The 19695-nt window shown below is 41.4% G+C and overlaps 1 protein-coding gene across 1 annotated transcript in view; it reads right to left on the bottom strand.

Moving 5' to 3' along the window:
- The window catches only part of ITGA9 (integrin subunit alpha 9), a 305446-nt gene that overhangs the window by 231963 nt on the left and 53788 nt on the right, over positions 1-19695 (bottom strand). Inside the window, exons 10-15 of the mRNA XM_034759490.1 lie at positions 19243-19348; positions 17911-18005; positions 15024-15114; positions 14401-14446; positions 9479-9633; positions 1444-1604 (exon numbers count right to left, since the gene is read on the bottom strand). Coding sequence (XP_034615381.1) covers positions 1444-1604; positions 9479-9633; positions 14401-14446; positions 15024-15114; positions 17911-18005; positions 19243-19348 — 654 coding nt within the window. The remainder of the gene's footprint in view (positions 1-1443; positions 1605-9478; positions 9634-14400; positions 14447-15023; positions 15115-17910; positions 18006-19242; positions 19349-19695) is intronic.

Genomic DNA, 19695 nt, shown 5'->3' with positions numbered 1-19695 from the left:
TTCCCTGAACTGTTTTAATCACAAGAATTCCGTAATATTATATACTAAAGCCTGATCACACATGCTGCTTTGAGCAAGGCCAGAATTATTAAACATGCATCCAGATATTCCAGTTAATGGTAAACTAATTTGCTTATATTTTCTGTAATGAGCTTTTTCCACAGCAGAAACCGGGAGCTGCACCATAAGCAGAAAACCTTGGAAGATGTAGTCTACATCCAGGGACACAAGCAACTTAATAGCATATGGTTGCTTTCTTGGTGGTCACTATGTTTGTTTTCAATTATGTCAGCAACCTTGCACAAAAATGCTAATAACGTCAAGGATTAATTTAATCTCCCAGGCTCAGGGTCTTTAGGTACAAAGCAGCTTCCTGAAAGAGTTCCTTCTTATGAGAATTATTGGCTACACTGGCTTGTCAGTGGAAATGTAAAGATAACATGGAGTTTAAAAACAGGGACTGTCTCAGTATCTGCCATGTGAAGCAAAGTGAATTTAGGTCAGTTTAATTTATGGAGAAGTGTCCTTGAAACAAGAGGCCAGTTGCATCACCAGGCCAGTCATATCATCTCAACATATTGCTCCACAGATTTGCATCATGATGCTTTACACATTAACACACAAAAGTCATGTATACAATTTAAAAGAATAATTCCTTACTACATGGATTATTTTTAACCATCCTCTAGACTTCTATAAACAGAATTATAATTCTCTATTGCTTTTTTATTTACTTCTCAACTAAGAGGACAACTAGGGGACATTTCTTCAGTAACAGCTGTAGACCAAAGATCATTAGCATTTCCTACCAACCCATTGGTCGCGTACTCTGTCAAAGGAACAATATCATCCTTCCAGAAACATGGCTGGAGACACACATCCCCAATCTTGAATAAAGGAGGTAACAATCAATCCATGACATGGATAAAAATTCCAATCTCAACCCAAAATGAAGTCAAGAGTGTGCCCCAGAACTGAAAGTTGAACCAGCAGCCACCTGGGAGACTCCCATAGTCATCATGGCAATGTAAGCAAATGATTTGGAGAGTGCCCACTGCTTAGACACGAAAACATACATATGAAATAAAGCTATCCAACTACTGCTGTACCACCATAGTAACTTAGCATCCATATTTGGGGGAAATATAACAGCCAAAACAAAAACACAATCCATCCAATTAATATTTCTTGCATTGTGTGCTGAAGGCCATCAAATCCATATCTACCTCCTAGGGCAGATCCCTTGGGGGGGGGAAGTTCAAAACCTTCCACTGAGAAGGCCCTTCCATTGATCCAGGAAAGCTCAACCCCAGGAACTAAAAAGCAAAAGCATCCCAAACCAAGTCAAACGTAACTGCTTTGACAGCTTATAGAATAAATACTTAAAGCAACAGATGGAACTGCAAAAAGGTGAATGCCAGAGAAGAGATGGAATGTACTGACCTTCACGTGGGCTAGGTAGTGATCACACTTTTCCCTCATGTACGACAGCTGTAACTGCTCCACAACCTGTCCCATTGTTTCTCCAGAAGACACAAAGTAAACCCTGGGCTGTTGGCCTTTTTCTTTCTTTGCCACATCTGCAGTCAAGATATAATTCAAACCTGCCAAAAAAAGAAAACGAAGATTCCATGACTGTTAGCCCAAGGTGGTTCTTTTCTAGCAGCCTTTCAGTTTGTCTTGTGATATCTTCTGGCATGTTTACTGAGATGATGTTCAGCACCTTGGATGAGGAGGCCCTTTACCAGGAATGTGAGAAAGCACTAGTAAAAAATAATTCAAAAAATTCTAGAGATATTTTACTCACCCTATTGAAAGAAAAACATGCTTTGTTTTCCCTCCACATCACCATAAACTAAGAACCAGATGTCAACAAGAACTTGCCATTTCCTGGTTGAGTTATAATCTCATTAGCATTTAGAATTTAACTAGAGGAAGTTGTTTGTATTTCATTTCCCTTTATGAATATTATTCCCCTGAAAACTACAGAACATGCGCTCATAGACCAATAAACTATCACCAGGGGGGTCTTCTTTCATTCTTTTCTATCTGGTGCGTAGTTTAGTAAAGTTTGCTGTTTTGTATTTTGATACTATTGTGCCCTTGAGAAGGCTTCTTATCTGTTTACTCAACAATTTGTTTACTGGTTGAATAATCCAGATGGATTCTACTTGCCGTACAAGTGAATGCAACAATGTCTGAGGTCCTGAACCAGCAGTGAAATCAGCTTTTTTCTTTTAGTGGACGCCTGTACCACTAAAGTCAGTGGGACTCTACACAAAGCACAGAGGCCCGTACGTTAGTGGATCCTATTGCAGGATGTGGTCCTTAGTGATTTCAGCTGAATGTTAATACAGTAAAGGGAACATCAGTAGATGACCAGCAACACGGGGCTTAATTAGTCGGCATGTGATGTACGTGACAGTTAGCTCATGTCTGTTTCAGTGCATTATTACATAATTAGGCCAAACACTGATTATCTGAGCAGAATTTTAATGATTTCCTTAAAAGTGTATACATCTGTTTTGTTTTTTAAATCAATTTTGATTTAAACGAGCTAACTGTTACTGCTACCTCTAAACGACAATCTTTTTAGAAGACTTTAAAATTGTTACAAGTTTTCAATCCAAGAAGAAATTAGGGTATGTGAATTTTATTTTTTTTTTAAATAGGAGAACATTCTGGGCTCTTTAAAACACAATTGTTGTCATTGGCCTCACTTAGGCCTTGTCTATACACAGTAGTTGGATCGGTTTAACTTAAATCGTTTTTCAAACTGATGCAAAAGGCTCTGTGGGCGTTCTTATTTCAATTTAAATCAGACTTATTTCAGTTTGGCTTAAATTAATTCCTAAATGACTGAAACTAAACCAAAATAAGCCTGATCTACACCAAAATAAGAGTGTGTCCCTCCAACCCTTTGTATCACTTTAAAAAACAGTTCGCGTAAAAGGATCTGATCCTGTGAGGCACTGAGCACTCCAATTCCCACTATAGCTGATGGGAGTTGTGTGTGCCCAACACAACTCAGAATCAGACTTAAACTGAGGTCAAGCATGACATAAATTTTGGCCTATTTTTAAAGACAAAAAAATCCATTTTTGATTTTAGGTTGTACAGACCTAGGGTGACCAGATGTCCCGATTTTATAGGGACAGTCCCGATTTTGGGGTCTTTTTCTTATATAAGCTCCTATTACCCCCAACCTTCTGTCCTGATTTTTCACACTTGCTGTCTGGTCACCCTATAGAGACCCCATACCCAATCCTGTCTCCTTTTTCTGTTTCCTAGGAGACCCTCCCCTCCTACCGTTGCTGAGACTACACCTATGATATCAACTGCAGGAACAACTGTTGCTGCAAAAGATAAGAAAATCTGTGGGCAAATGCAAGAGCTGTGCAAGCAGAACACATGGCACTGCAGACACTTGTCACCAGCCTCCGGGGCCAGGACAAGCTCCCTAGACCCCAAATGATGTAAAGCTGGATAAGAATGGCTACCTAATTCACTGAGGTGTTGGGAAGTTCAATTCATGAGTGTTTCCTAAACCTTTTAAAATTCTTAAGTAGAAATGCAACATTTAGCAGCTCTTGTCTAGATGAACAGCATAATAAGCAACCCAAATACTAATAAGAACATTGCACAGAGCCTCTAAACAAAACCATTCCAGTTACCATCCTTCTATAGCAACCATGTATGTTTTTGATTAATATATTTTAAATAGCACATTTCACATCTTTTTCCCTTTTCTTTTGGCAACTTATTCCTATGCTACATCCAATGATGTCACATCAGTGGAAAAGCTGAAATACCACGAATAAGATTCTTTTCTTTGTTGCTTCAAAACAAAAAAGGAACCATGGTGGGAGAGTTTATTCCCATTCGCTCTGAGTATTGGGTAATAAGTTTTTGCTACTAAATTAACTCTCACTAGTAACCTTTCAGAGTCTGCCAGGGGTACTCAAACACATGCATCCTCTTAAATGTTTATGGGATTTGGCCTTTGACTTCAGAAGTGAATAAAAATTTGGCATGCATGCGATTAGTTTAGATTAAACTTTGAAATGACCAATTCTCTGCCCAGAATTCAAACTAAATCTTTATAAAGGTTTGCCAAAACTGCATTCAGAAGTATATTTCGTTCATTTGTAAACAAGGCCATTCACCATTACAGCAGACTAGATGTGCCAATTAATGCCATAGTAAGATACTTGCTGAATAAGGAGTAGCCGACACACCGCATGATTTTCATTCTCAAGTGTCACATACACACTTACACACCGCAGTAGGTGGGTGGCATAGATCAGCATTCATGTCGCACTCCCCGTCAGCCCAAGTCGAGATAGCTCATGATCCAACCAACGGACCAAATTCAGTGATCAAGCCCGGTCACATTGCACATACGCTAAGAAGAACTGCTCCAGTTCTTAGGTACCCCTGCTCCAGTTTGTTATGTTTCAATACACAAGCAGCAAAACACCTACTTTCAGCGTAACATCACGTATTTTAGATTAAGTGTATTAAGGGTATCTTAAACCCCGGTGGCTTATCCAAACTGAAGAGAAACTCTGAACCACCTGAAGCACACCAATTACAAGTTCAAACAAAGTGTAGTTCCACCCACAAAACCACTCTATAATTGGGCACAATCAGCTGCGTCTACCTAGGGAATTCTCTTGCAGTGGACTAGACTGAGGTGATGCACGGGAGAAGTCAAGTGCATTGACTGAGCTGTGTGAAGAAGCTTCCTCAGCATCTGCGTACACAATGCCTAGGTCCAGCCAGCCCTATAACCTGTCATTTTTAGAAGCACTGAAAATCATCCAATTCACACAAAAGCATTTTTTTTAATTAAATTGTAGCTTGGTATTTTTTTAATCTGTATAAATAAATTATCCCGTCTGCGAGCATAGCAAGTTTCCTTTCATTTGCCCGTGGCTAGGCGAGTAGCACAGTGCCCTGAAATATGGGAGACCCAAGTAGCCTCCATTTTCCTGTTCTGGGCCTTCAGCTGGGAAAGGGGTATTGTTTGGAAGCATGCTGACAAGGTATTGTGCTCAGACCTGTGGATTATGCAGGGAAAGGCCATGCCCAGGCCAGGAACAGTGCTCCAGCCTAAGCTGCAATTCAACCTGGTAACATCAAGCTAGAATTATTACCCTGTCTCACTAGGAATCATAATTTAAAGGTCAGGCTTATCTAGCTTACATTAGCTAGGGGCTTGAATTCACATACAGCACTACAGCGTAATTAATCCACCTCCTGTCTACATAGCAATTTCTACACTGGGGGGTTACAGCGGTATAACTACATTGCTCAGGGCTGTGGATTTTTCACACCCCCGAGGGACGTAGTTATAGCAATATAGGTCTGTAGTGTAAACCTGCCCTAGGTAGGACCTAAACTCAACTTTTTCTAGACTAGACAAGGCAAAGCCAAAGAGGGGGAATCAGATATTATCTGTCAATTCTTTACGCTCCTCCCCTTTTTACAATATATGCAGTAGTATTGCCCTTAGTTCTCAAAGAAAACTGTTCCCTTGCTCTGTCACCTAGGGAATAAGCAAGGCAAAGGTAGCTACTATCGAATGAGGGATTGCTCAGGACTATATAGAAAAAATGAAGGCCCCAAAACACACTGGAAGATGGAACACCAAAGCCACGCCTGAAGCAGCTTTCTGGTCACACACCAGGGACGCAAGGAACAGCCTAAGCCAGACGCTGGGATTTATGAAAAATAACTAAAAATAAGTTTTCTATTTCTGACACATCCAAAACCCTGTGAGGTAATGCTCTGTCTGGATATAAAATACAACCAACCGCCTAGCCTTCTAGCGGATGCTGCAGCAAAGAGAAAGGTCAGACAATGACTGCCACACCGTGCAAAGCAACACATTTCGCTATCCTATGCCTCTTTAACTCAGCCCTAACTATTCCAGCTGAAAAAGACGCTGAAGATTTCAGTCTGCAAAGTGCCTATAAAATGGATAGGATTTGTACTTTGCGAATGACACAGTGCATTGTGAAAATAAACACTGGTCTACAAATAGCTGTGAAAGTACTAGTAGTACTGCAGATAGTGCTGGGAAAAAAATGGGAGAAAAAGGTCCATATTTAAAATGTGTTTGATCAACCCAATTAAGTTGGAGACAGATTTTCTTTATGGGTCGCTGAATTAAATAGCAATACATGAAAATAAACATTTTAGATACGAGTTTATAATAGAAAGAATAGGGTAGTGACTGCATGTTCGGTACAGACTTGTAAAACTTGCATGCGGATGTGATGCTGGAAAACCAAGTGCCAGCTCTGGCCAAGGTTATAGGCATTAGCTAAGAACTGACAAACTCATAGCTGGAAACCAAACCAGCTCACCTATATAGTATGTTAGTTTTGTTAAAAATAGGTATTAGTCTTATAAGAATGCATTTAGTGTTTCGACTATGAAATGCTTGAAAGCTGCTGCATGTATTAATCTCACTTGTAACATTTGTATTCCATGCTAAAAGGAAATATGCTTTATAACTTTGAAAATGTTTGTTCTGAATTTGTGAATCCAAGCATGGGAATCGCCCCACTCACTCAGGAGAGCTATCAAAAATTAAGTGGGCCATAAGACAAACACTTTGTTAATTGCCCCATCCACCCACAGAGAAGTACGTGCAGAAGGCCTTGTCCCATCGATCTGAATGCTGGAAGAAGGAAATAAAAGTAGTTGACATGAAGATTTTTCATCTCTTTGTTGTTTGAACTCTCACAGGGCCAGAGACATTAAATGAAGGCAGAGATCCCCACAGGCTACCCCTGAGTCTGCCCTGAAATATATTTTTGAATTGACAGATTACCACATCTCTGTCATCTGTAGGAATCAGAGATGGTAACTCATTTGTGTGTATGTATTTTTGCTTTAACTTGTAAATAACTAATTTTTCCTAGTTAATAAACCTTTAGATAGTTTCTTACGGGATTGGCTACAGGCATTGTCTTTTGTGTAAGGTCTAGGGTACCAATTGATCTGGGGTAAGTGACTGACCTCTTGGGACTGGAAGCAATGTAAATATTTTGTGATTTTTGATGTAAATGACCATTTATCACTAAGTCCAGCTTGCCTGAGATAGTCTTAGACAGTCTCCTTACACTCTCCAGGCTGGTATAGTGGTCCAGGAGTTCACATTTGATACTGGCTTGGTGAAATCTAATGACGGAACACACCACCAGTTTGCGGTGTCTGCCTTGTTTTTGACCGTGTGCCCTGAAGTAGGCACTCATGGGCGTGAGCCACTCTAGACAGCATGAGATAAGTACAACAGCCACAATTTTCAAAACAGACTAGTGACTCTGAGTGCCCAACTTCAGATGTCCTATGGGGCCTGACTTTCAAAAAGTGCTGAGCACCAACTTCTTGCATAGCGGGCCCCTTCAAGGCATCTAAAACGGAGACACCCCAAAATCATTAGCCCCTTTTGAAAACCTTGGCCATGAGGCTCCGATACATAATATAATTATTTCCTGTCTGTATAACCACAGCGCTTAGGAATGCTAGTCATAGAGCAGGACCCCATTGTGTTAGGTGCTGTACACATTAACTCATCTTTTAATGCATAAAATTGGGTTGAAAGACTTTTGAATCTAAACATATTTAGCTGAAGAAGTTTTTGGTATTAATTAACCCGTTCCCTAAGATTTAACCAGTTATGTGAGAGGTATCACATTACCACTACTCGCCCCCTCTCCCCCGCCCCAAAAAAATATTGTTACTATGAAACCTGAAAGAAATTAAAATGCATTGTGTTGTATAATCCAAATTAAATGCTTATTTGAGGCACTGTGTCCAAATTGTATCCCAAGAAGTTTTTACACAGTTACATAATGCTGGCTATGTTCTTCTAACAAATTGCTTTGATTAGCTGCATTGTATAAAAAGACAATGTCTGAGAGTTATATCATTATCTACTTAACAAAGAACTCTTTACTAGGGAATGGGTAACATTTGCCAAAAGTATTCAAATGTTCTTTTAACTGCAGTAAGTTACAAAAGGGTATGGTTTGTATCATCATTCAGTGAAATTAAACTGGCTCTCATCTGTGGTATGCTGCAAGAAGATTAGTTCCCTCCAGAAATATGAGAATGCACTTGAATGAAAAAGGAAAGTGTGTTTCTTAACACCCGGTAGAGCTATACAAAATGAGAGCGAGGGTAAAATATTCAAAAGGGCCAAAGTCCTATTTTCAAAAGCGATCTTTGGCACTTAGGAGGCTAAGAAAGCCAATGAGATTTAGGCCACAAAGTGCTTACAGTCACTTTTGAAAATGGGACTTAGGCCCTTTAAAAAATTGTATCCTAAAACAAGTGATGGGAATTAACATTTTTGGATGAACCAGAGTTATCCTATCTGGATAAAAGTGCTTTGCTGAACTATACATTCATCTGTGGGATTTTGCAAGACTCCTAAGAAAGGAAAGGTACAGCCATACAAATCCTGGCCTAGAATGTGTATATGTCTTAGAACCCCAAAAGAGATTAAGCTTTGAGCAATTTTGTTCTCTTTGAGAAGTTTAACTATCCCAGACTCAGGTGATAATGATGTAGATCCTCGCTAGTCCTACTGGCTAGCAGCTGCTTCTTACTTGTGCACAGTACAGGGGAGGGAATAAAAAGTCTGTCTGCCCATTGTGTGGCCCACATAAGGTCCAAGAAGAATTTCATTCTGTACAGTCAGGGGAGCACAGGCCTCTAATTATATCCATGGCACCCCAAAGGTGCCTGGCCATGGCTTGCCCCCTCTTCCTGCTGGCTGGGCACATAGGAGAATATGCGACAAATATGAATGGTGGTGGAGTCTCCTTCCTTGGAGGTTTTTAAGGCCCGGCTTGACAAAGCCCTGGCTGGGATGATTTAGTTGGGAATTGGTCCTGCTTTGAGCAGGGCGTTGGACTAGATGACCTCTTGAGGTCCCTTCCAACCCTGATATTCTATGATTCTATGAATATGCCCTACAAAAGTTGTTCCCTCTGAAGCAGCGCAGCTCCACACCACTTCCGGTGCTGGACTGTGCCAAAATGGCATGATCGAATCCAAACTTTACACCACACCATTGTATTATTTATGCACACACACATAAATATACTCACATGCACATTAAGCATTATATGTACCTATAACATAATAGATATGTAATATTTCAACATGATCATAATACTGCTTTGTACGTACACAGATCCTTTCATTCAACATTTTCAAAGCTCTTTATAAATATTAAAGAAGCTTTAAAATATCCTTGTTAGTAGAGTAAGAATTTTTATTTTATACCCATTGCATAGATGAATAAACTGAGGCACTGTAAAGTATTTGCCCAAAGCAGCAATTGGTGTCAGCAATTAAACTGAAGAATCCTTTAAGTATGTCTCATGTATCACTAAAACCCAGCCTCCTCTAGAGTTACATATGGCATGAGAACCATTTTATGGATGCACATTACCTATTTCTCCTGGAACACGTTTGCCGTTAAAACGAAAGCAGACTATGACATTGAGGCAGTTCACCTGCTGCAAGCCATCATGGCACTGGGGAGCTGTGATATTGATGGAAGCTGGCAGGAAAATGGAGATGTCCATTGTAATGACAGGTCTAGATCTGGAGACCAATAAAGAAGTATAATTTAGTTTGGCTTTAGAGGGATGTTTCTCAACCAGATGAAAATAAAGCAAAATTGGAAATACTTAGTATCAAGTAGACATTAAAAAACAACATTGTGAACATTAGAACAGATTTGGCATTCTTCTAGCCCTTCCCTCAGCCAGCGAGGGAGACCCATATCCTACTACATCAGTGGCTGAAGTGAGATATCATCAGATTTATGTTAATAAACTGTACTCTCAATATCTGAGCACATCATGCATGACCAGATGTAACCAATAATAAATAATCTCTAGTCAAAGGTGTATAGAGACTTCATGATGAGAGGGGAGGGTAATGAGATTAGCGCATTAAAGACCGAAGACAATAACCTCACTTATGCATGTTCACTGGCTAGGGAGCTCAAAAGAGAAAAAGGCCTGGGGCCATGAGGAAAGGGTAAGTGAACACTAATGTTCCATATAATGCTCTAGCAGCAGCATTCATTAAGCTAAACTTTAGGAAAAACAAAGGTGGGGTAATTTTTCATAGTAGTGCCAGATGCATTAGGTGCATTACACTGCTATCATTTAGGATGGGGAAATGTTCAGCTAATTCCCCCATGCCATGCACTGACAATTTACAGTAGTCTTTTGACTTCACCGAATTAAGTTCTGACAGTTCCCCCTGTGTGTTACGAATGACAGCTTTCCATTTTTGTAGCCTGAGGCCTGGGCTGTTGCTATGGTTATTTCAGGTTGAAGAAGAGTTCAGCCAGAGTCACCTCGCAATCACAGGGCCATGGGGGCAAGGTATTGGTTTTCTGTGCCACATAACACAGTAAGTGCAGAAGGCTTGGAGCTAGGGTTACCATATTCAAACATTTAAAAAAGAGGACACTCCACGGGGCCCCGGTCCTGCCCCCGGCCCCGCCCCAACTCCTCCCCTTCTCCGCCCCCATTCCAACCCCTTCCCCAAAGTCCCTGCCCCAACTCTGCCCCCTCCTCTGAGCACCCTGCATTCCCCCGCCTCCCTCCCGCTCTGATCTTGGTTGGGGGTTGCTAAGTGCTTCCCTGCTCCCCACTCGCCCTGCAGCCCCTGCACCACCCCCGCCCCTGCAGCCTCTGTGCCCCCTTCTCCCCACTCGCCCTGCAGCCCCTGCACCCCCCCGCCCCTGCAGCCTCTGCGCCCCACGCCTGCCCTGCCCCTGTAGCCTCTATGCCCCTGCCTGCCCTGCTCCTCCTCACCCTGCAGCCTCTGCACCCCCCCCCCGCCTGCCCTGCTCCCCCGGCAAAGGGAGAGCTGCGGGCTCCATGTGGACCCAAACACTGTTCCACGCTGCTCTGCGGGGGAGGAGGGAGCGGGGGCGGGGGAGGGACTCTGGCTGCTAGAGGCCTCAGTGGCTGCGAGCGGCTTTCAATCAGGCCCAGCCGTCCAATTAGCCGCGCCGCACTCTGCATGAGGGGAAGGGGGAAATCCCTGACATTTCTGCTTTATTAGAAGTCATCCCCGGACGGCCATTTAAAGCTGAAAAAGCCGGACATGTCCGGGGAAACCCGGATGGATGGTAACCCTATTAGAGCAAGTGGTTAAGAAATCAAGGCCCCAGTCCTGCAATGAGAACCAGTCTCAATGCAGGATCAGAGCCCAAGAATGCATGAACTGTTATTCTTAATGCTTTCAGTTCTGCAGATCTTAAGTATGAATATTCCAAAGGTAACTCAAGTAATAAACCTCCCACACACACAAAAAATGTGCAGCAAACAGCAGATTCAGTTCTAAGGTGGGCTAAGGAGCCATGCAGTGCATAGAGCAGACCACATTAGGAGTCCTTCCACAAGCCATTTACATCTGGGGGCTGTGGCTTGTGGCAGTGGTTATAGGCACTTAACTGGAGCAAGATCAACATCAGTCTTGGATGGCAATTCAGTCTCTCTTAACAGTATCCAAAACTAACAATGGGAGTTTGATATTCATAGAAAAGAGGAGGAAAGAGCAAACTTCCCAGGATCATCTCACATCATGGAAGTGCCTGCACTCAGATGCTTGGGGAGGGGGTAAAATAGATGAACTTGTATATTTACCTAAACATACTATTTTGCAAGCTATGCGCTGCCTGATATCTTTAAAATTAGCCTATTTAATGGGTATATATCAAGTTGCAACGCACACACAGAGGCACCATCATCAGCCCCAAATCAAAGTGGCTTCCACAAAAGCTTTTTAATATCATTTGGCAAGACATATATTGTTTTTGGCCAAAAGATTTTACAAGAACTATTGGGAAAAAAGAGTATTTTCCTTTACCCTAATCTGAATCCAAACAGCAAGCATGGCACACTCCCTGACTGGCAGTAGCTGCAATTAATTAGCCTAGACACATGATTAGTCCATAATGCACTAATCTCTAAAGAAATAAACAGGCATTGATTTAGTGATTGGATTCAGGTTGCTACACTGTGTGTATTTTCTTGCTGATGTCACAAGAAACCTTCCACCATCAGGACCAGCTCATGTGTGGCCTGTGGGCATGGAATGAGTTGCTCAGTATACGGTCTGAAGGTCAGAGATCAATCTGGGGCCAGGCCAGGTCAAAACTACAAACTCAGAGTCTGTTACCAAATTGAGAACATGAGGCAGGCATTGGGGATGGGCCAGGCCAACGCCTTTCACCAGAGTCAGCAAGAGTCTTATGCCAGAGATAGTAAACCAAGATTAGGGTTGGGAGCTCAGCCTAAGCCAAGAGCCAGGAGTCTGGAATCAAGCCAAGACACAGAAAGTGACATCTAAGGCAGAGGCACACTGGAGGTCTGCATTGTTTAGGCAACTCCCTGAAATGGTTTATATGTGGAGTGCCAGCCAATCAACAGAATCACAGAGGGCTATTGCACATGCCCCTTAGAGTAGAACTTCCTGCAGAGCTTAGTCTCTCAGTTCCTCTTGATGGCAACCATGCCCAGGCCTGTGGTGGTGACAAGGAAGGGGCATCTGCCTTAAAACCTGCAATCCCTGGTTCTAGGCCCATGTGTTCTTACATCCAGTTTCATCTCTTTACAACAACACTAAAGCAGCATAATGTTTGCACCTTTATTTCCTTTTCAAGCTATTTCTGAGGAACAGAGCTCAGAGATTCCATCTGTTGATGTTTCACAACATTTGGTGGAAAAGCTACTGGCTTCTTCTGTTTGTCTGAGTAATAACAGAATATTAATGGTTCTCAAAGAACACAGCACCTGCACCATGAAGTCAACAGGAGTTTTTCTACTGACTTCAATGGGAACAAAAACCGTATCTAACAGGACACATAGGGGGGTAGACTCATTCTACAACTCTTAATTATTTCCCCAGTCCCATATTTCTTCTATTAAAATGACCATTCCACAAAATCTTCAAATGACTGTTCCATCTAGTTCTTGACACTGTTGTTTTATTAAACATTAGAGTGTTTATTCAGAATGTAGTTATTGGCAAAAATAGCCCAAAATATAAATCAGCATCAAAATAAAAACCAACACTTTCCTCTTCCAAGGGCGCCTTTCATCTGAGAAAGTCAAAGTACTTTGCAAAAAAATTAATTAAGCTGCACTACATTCCCGCGAGGTACTGTATGCAAGTATCATGAACCCCATTTATAGATGGAAAAACAGACATGAAAGTTCAGGTGAGCGGTCCAAGGTCACACAGCAAGTCAGTATCAGAAGTAGTAACAAAACCCAGAGCTCTCAAGGGGAGCCCCAAGAAGACTGCAGCAATCTAACCTCTTGATGTAGCCTCTTGATTTCTTTTCTAATGCTGTGTTACAGGTATCATATTCCATATTTAGTAACATGATTTTGGAGATTTAATAGACACCTATATTAGCAGCACTCAATATTGTACCACATGAGCTTTAACCATTGCACAAGTCATCTATCATATTGACTACAACCCCACCACCTCCTCCTCCTCCTCTGTGGCTGCCTGATATTTACATGGTGCCCCGCAAAGTCTACCCAACGAAATGCAGAAAAAAACCATCTTCCTCGCCTGTCTCTCTGACCGCTTCAACACCCTCCTTGAGTCCTTGCAGTGACTTCCAGTCTCCTGCCACACAAAGTTCAAATTCCTCATCCTTCCCTTCAAAGCTCTACTCTGCCTATGCCTCAGTTCTAGCCCCACTACATCCCCTTCACTCTTCCAATTTGCCACACCTTGTAGCTTCCCTGGTCTCCACCTCCAACAAGCAACTCCATGGCACCTGCACACCTCAAAATAGTTGTCCAGATCCTGCATGCATTGAAACCTCACTCTCCTTCAAATTCTTCCAGGCTCACTTCTTTCACTCTAACTTTCCAACACTGAGCTACAGTCCTACACCATCCACTGCTGCTCTCTTGCCCAATTTTGTTTCCTTAAATCAAACGATATTTTATATAGCTAAAAACAAAAAAAGAGCCACACAAATTCAAGTGACTATATAAACAACTTTATCTTTCCATAAAGGAATCTCAATCTGTTACTTCTATAACCCACACTCTCCCCATGTTCCCAACACCCATCTTTTTATTTGGCATCCCATGGTGTGTGTCTAAATTAGATAATAAGTTCTTTGGGGTTGGGTCCCTTTTATTTATTCTGTAAGGTACCATGCACCCCTATTGGGTACAGTGTACAAAATAATCTAACTTGTTTCTTCTGACCATAATGAAGAGAAAATAAAAACTATTGGCGGAAGACTGAGAAACCACATAACCAATAAACAGGAGCCAGAAAAACATCATAAAAAAAGGAAGAAATTGTTCTCACCTTAGAAGCACCACATTGTCTGACATGAAGGCCCCAATGGTCACATCTGAAAACAAAGTTTCATAACTTTTACTGTTACAATGGCATTTGAAGGACACAGACCCAAACCCTTGTAGTCTGTTTATTCATAACAATTTTTTCAGTTGTAAAATATGTACTAATAAATAAAATATTTCCCCATTCCCAACTTAGTTCTGCCGATCAATACATCACAATGTTTGTTTTGCCTCCACTGGAACTGCAAAATTGGATTCTTCAGGTCACTCCAGTTCTCTCTTTTTGTATCATCATCACCATCATCTCAGCTCAATTTTTTTCCATTAAATAGAAACTACTCTCTAGAAAGTAACTACCTTCCTAGGAAGCAAAAATTCTCAACTTTGTTTCTCAGTCCTGTACCATAGGTTCTAAACCCAGACAACTGAACCTGGGGTGTCTGTGACATAGACTAATCATGTCAGCAGCTTTCACTGAGCGAGGAAAAAAGCAGACACCTACACTTATCACTGTAAGCTTTCCTGTTACTGATTTGAAGGCTCTTTAGTAAGCAATATGGAAACTACTTGATATACTATATTTATCTGCTGCTTTTTTTATTGTTGTTATAATTGTAGTAAACATACCCGGATAACCATTTCCATCCATATCAACTCCTCCTGATATGGACTGGCCAAACATCCGCAGCGTTGGGTTTATAGTTTGCCCAGACAGTTTCTGCAACAGATAGTATAGAAGTGGAATCACCAAAAGGAATCAAAATTAATATAAAGCACCACATGGCTCTTCTCTCAAGGCCAGATCCTCATGTACACTGAAGCCTCTTTTTACTGCCAGAGCACTACTGGAACCTGACCTTGCAAACCATAATCCTGCAAACCCTATTCATATGTGTAAGTCCCATGATCTCTTATGTGAGAAAATGTTTTCTGGTCTTGACTTGAATTAAAAGTTAGTGTTGATTAAAATAATACAAATACACACATACACACACACAAAATGAACAGCATATTAAATATATTCCTTATAGAAAACAGGGTCTAATTTTGTATTCTGCAAAACCTTTTCCATCACCTGCACTCACACGATTAAGAGTTTTATGGAGCATCACTCAAAAAAAATGGTTAATTTAATTGAAACATCAAATCCAACATGACCACTTACTCTAAAAAAAAGTTTGTCAATATGTTCAAGGTCAAAACGAGGGAGATTCATTGCTATAGCCAGTTGGAAATTCTGTTTTTTCCATCAGCCAGCATACAGTATTTTGTACCAGTGCTGATGCCATATCTCATTTCTGTCTCTCAAACCCAAAGGACTTCTTAAAAATCACTAACACACAGGAACTTTCCTTAAATAGTTAAAGAGGCAAATGTTTTATCTGGAACAAATCAAGATATTAAAACCTCATCTTCCAAGCCAGCCACATGGCCCACAGGCTCCTGTGTATGCAAAAGAAAGGAGATCTGAGTTCAAAAAGGGATCCGATCACAGAAGTTAAATGGAAAAGACCTATTACAGGGTTGCTAGTGGTGCTTCACAGCCTTTTACAGGCTACAATACTTCCTTGTCCAGCCCATACAAGAACGTTAATAGTAGCCAAAATGTCACACAAGAAATTCATTGAAAGAGAAAATTCAAAACCAATACAGTAGTGGGGGAGGGGGGAAGAGATCCTTAAAACTAACCTGTGATCCTAACAGCCAGTTCTAAAGTGGAAACTTTGCTTTAAAACAACAGAGCTAAACTTTCCCAATCAAGGGCAGTTAACATTAGGCAATTGGAAGAAACTTGCTCCTCACATTACATTTACATCATAGAACATGATTAAGTTTTTGGGGGGTCCCTAATAGGGTGGTAAGTTCTGCCTACAGATATCCCACAGACATCTGCAGGCTATTATGGTATAAATGCTGAGGTATAATGCTGTTCTCCTTTAAGTGCCATGAATGAAAACAGCAAGCCATGAAGCTTAGACAGACTATTTATTTAGCACATGCATTACGTTGCAAGCCAATTAAGCTGCTTTAGCTCAGAGCCATCACTAAAGTTGCTGTAGGGGAGTGAGGCACGGATATAGATAACAATTTAAAGTAGAAAAGGGAACGAAAAGGGTGAAAATTTATATGATGAGGGGCCACTTCCTCTCAGAGCTTGTTTAAAAGAGGAAATCCAGGGCATCTGGATGGCTCAGGGGCATGGTAATAGGATACACAAAGCCTTTCAACTCAAGATGGTGGGTTCAAATCCAGGCCAGGTAGGTAAGGAACAAAAGCTGTAAGCATTTAATGGCTGTTTGGTGGCATATGAAAAATGAATTGGTGGCTTCAGTCTAATCCCTTTGGAATAGGTACTAGAATACATTGTAAAAATAGTGCCACAATTGGTATCCTGGATGGTCAAGGAAGGAAAAGGGCACCAAGACAGAACAACGGGTATCCTTTAATCCTCTAGAAGTGGTCTCTTCCAGGAATGAGGGGCAGGTGTATTGCATTTGCCCACTTCGCTGTGGGAGGGGAGGAACAAGAACTTCAATCTGTCAATGTGTCTAACGCACTAAATTTCCTTGAAAATGAAAAACAAAAACTCCAATCTGGACATGCAGGAGCTTAGAAGTCCAGAATCTCCTAGCAAATGAGAAGATCCCCACTTCCAGCAACTATTGCGAGAAGAGAGTGCAGAGCTGAGCCATACATATGCCACAAATTATCACATTTTAGAAGTATCATAAAATGGTTTTAACTCTCTTTGTAAAAACCAACGCATACTGAACATACAGTAAAAGGCAGAAGGACTAATCCCTTACAGTCTATTAAAGAGTCTCCACTATAACCACTAAATCCTTTATTCTGCTTAAATTGATTTACTATGTAGGATCTCTCCCAGCAACAAAAAATATTTAGATCAGACCTTCAAACAGCCAGAGGAGGGGGTGCGAAATCTGCCTTTGCAAAAGCTTGCTAGACAAATATTAGAGACTATGGGGCATGTTTTAATGGGATTTATGGGATTTTATCTTCTTAATTCCCAAGATGCAAAAACTAAATTATCCTGGAATCCCCCCCCCCCGGTCCCCTGCAGAAGTCTGCTTTGCCATTCCAGTGCCTGTGCTTGTCCTTTTCAAGGTCTGCTGTCACTGAAATACCCCCTCCCCAAGACTTCATCTACATGGAAAAGGAAGCTACATCTGAGAACTGTATTAAAACATGGTTTAAAAAAAAATTGCTCACGCTAACCCATTCTGGAATTGTTTGCCTGGCCAGAGAGGATGGGGCCAAACGTCATTAGAAACTATACGCAAAATAGAACACTGAAGTCTCAGCTCCTAACTAGGCTCAGGTACGGAGTCTGAATTGATGCAGACTGCACATACAGAGACACACCAGCTACAGAAGAAGAGGGAATCAAACGGTGTGGTGAGGAGAGAGATTACTGCTTCCTGTCACAATGCTTTACCCATACGTGTGGTGCATTTCTGCGAGACCTGACAGAGTGACTCAAACAACAAGTTACCATAGAATACTGTGGAACAATGCCACCTGCGTCTCCATGGTAGATATACACCGCTCCTACGTAGTCATCCTCCTTTGGGGACCCAATGGCAACATCTGCATATGTAAAAGAATATGAATTGAAAACATGTCACAGTCCTTTCCCTTTCCACTCTTCCCATGTCATCCTTTTACAGAAGCCCACTGCCCCAGGCTGAAACAATTCATCATGAGAAAAAGGATCATGCTATTACTGGGGCCCACTTAGCTACAAATAGTTATCCAGTTTAATGAACAGCTCATTAAATTCCTTTTTAATTTATACCTATTTTGGCATCTAATAAGAAGCATGTCTCTTAGGTATAAAAATGTGTTTATTCCCACCAGCCTGCTCAAAAAGCCATTTAACAGTCCTTTCATCTGACCAACCCAGAGTGGATCAGCCTTGCGCATCAAGACACCACTGGCTCGAAGTACAAGCCACCCACTCTGCACTGTGACAACCATGTCTGAAATGCCAAGTTTCCAAAGTCAAGTTAGGTCAAGTGGGTTGTTTTTCAAACATATAGGGGAACGAAAGGGCTGCTGAGTGTCTTTGAGGATGTATATTCAGACACACTTGCTAAGCCAACCAGTCCTTTTGAAGTCCTCAATCTGCCAGAAATCACTGCAGCAAACTTGCTGGTGTCAACACTCCATTCTCACCTATTGTTATCATAGTGTACGTCCTTGTACAAGACAGCCCATGAAAGAAACTGGACTGTAGGTTACAGGGGCAAGTGACAATAAATAGAATATACAATAGGAGGCAGTAAGAGCTACATGTTAAATGTACTTTCTGATAAGAAGCCCCAGTTACGCCAATAAATGGGATATGGGAATAGCCCTGAGACAGAAGATGCCAAATGTTACACAAAAGATGATGTGGTTTTCTTTTTGTTTAGGGACAACCTAAGAGTCATTAGTAAGACATATACAATAGGATTAAAAAAAAAGCAGAAAGGAAATAGACCAAATGCCCAACTTTGCCCTCAGTTATCCAGGTATAACTCATGTTGAAATCAATGGGACTTACACCCACGTTAGGTGTAATTAGTAAAAACATCTTTACGAGAAAGTGGCATCTAGAGCTTGATTCACCACAGTATTATTCCAGTCTTAAGAAGAGATAATTTCCAGAGGAGTAATGCTGTGGCAAATCAGGCCATCCATTTGAAAGGTTTTCCGATGTGGATTAGAATGATGTTTCCACCTCTATTTTGAAACAGGATTTGATGGTAAAGTCCCTGTAATAACATTTTAAAAAGTCAGACTTGGCTAGAAACAGAACATGGCAGAATGGAAATGCACCGACCTGAGTATCCATCATCATCAATATCTCCTAGGGAGGCCATACTTTCCCCAAAGTGTGCATTGTAGGCATTGTCGCCGTTCAGAACAAGCTGCTCTTCCAGGACTCCCTAGCAAACAGGAAAAAGGACAGGCTAAGAAAAACAGAGTGAGTGCTGAAAGCTACAGGGCCTCCCTGCCGGAACACACGAAACTCAGGAAACACCTGGGGCAGAGCTGCAGTGTGACTTCTGCACTGCTATCGAAGCCCCAGTGAATGCAGCTTGCCTGGATATATAAAACAAAAGGGTTAAACACAATCAATCTAACTGACCCCAAAAGTGATTTGAACTACACAGGACACACCACAGGCCAAACTCCTTAGTCATATCACATAATTCAAGAAACTATGTTCTACAGGAACACCCACATATGTGAGTTCACGTGAAGAGCCCTGGATTTTTCATGACTAGGGTAG

Source organism: Trachemys scripta, chromosome 2 (genome assembly GCF_013100865.1).
Source record: "Trachemys scripta elegans isolate TJP31775 chromosome 2, CAS_Tse_1.0, whole genome shotgun sequence".
Lineage (NCBI taxonomy): Eukaryota > Metazoa > Chordata > Testudines > Emydidae > Trachemys > Trachemys scripta.
The sequence above is the reverse complement of the archived record's forward strand: the minus strand, read 5'-3'. Positions and strand labels throughout refer to the sequence as shown.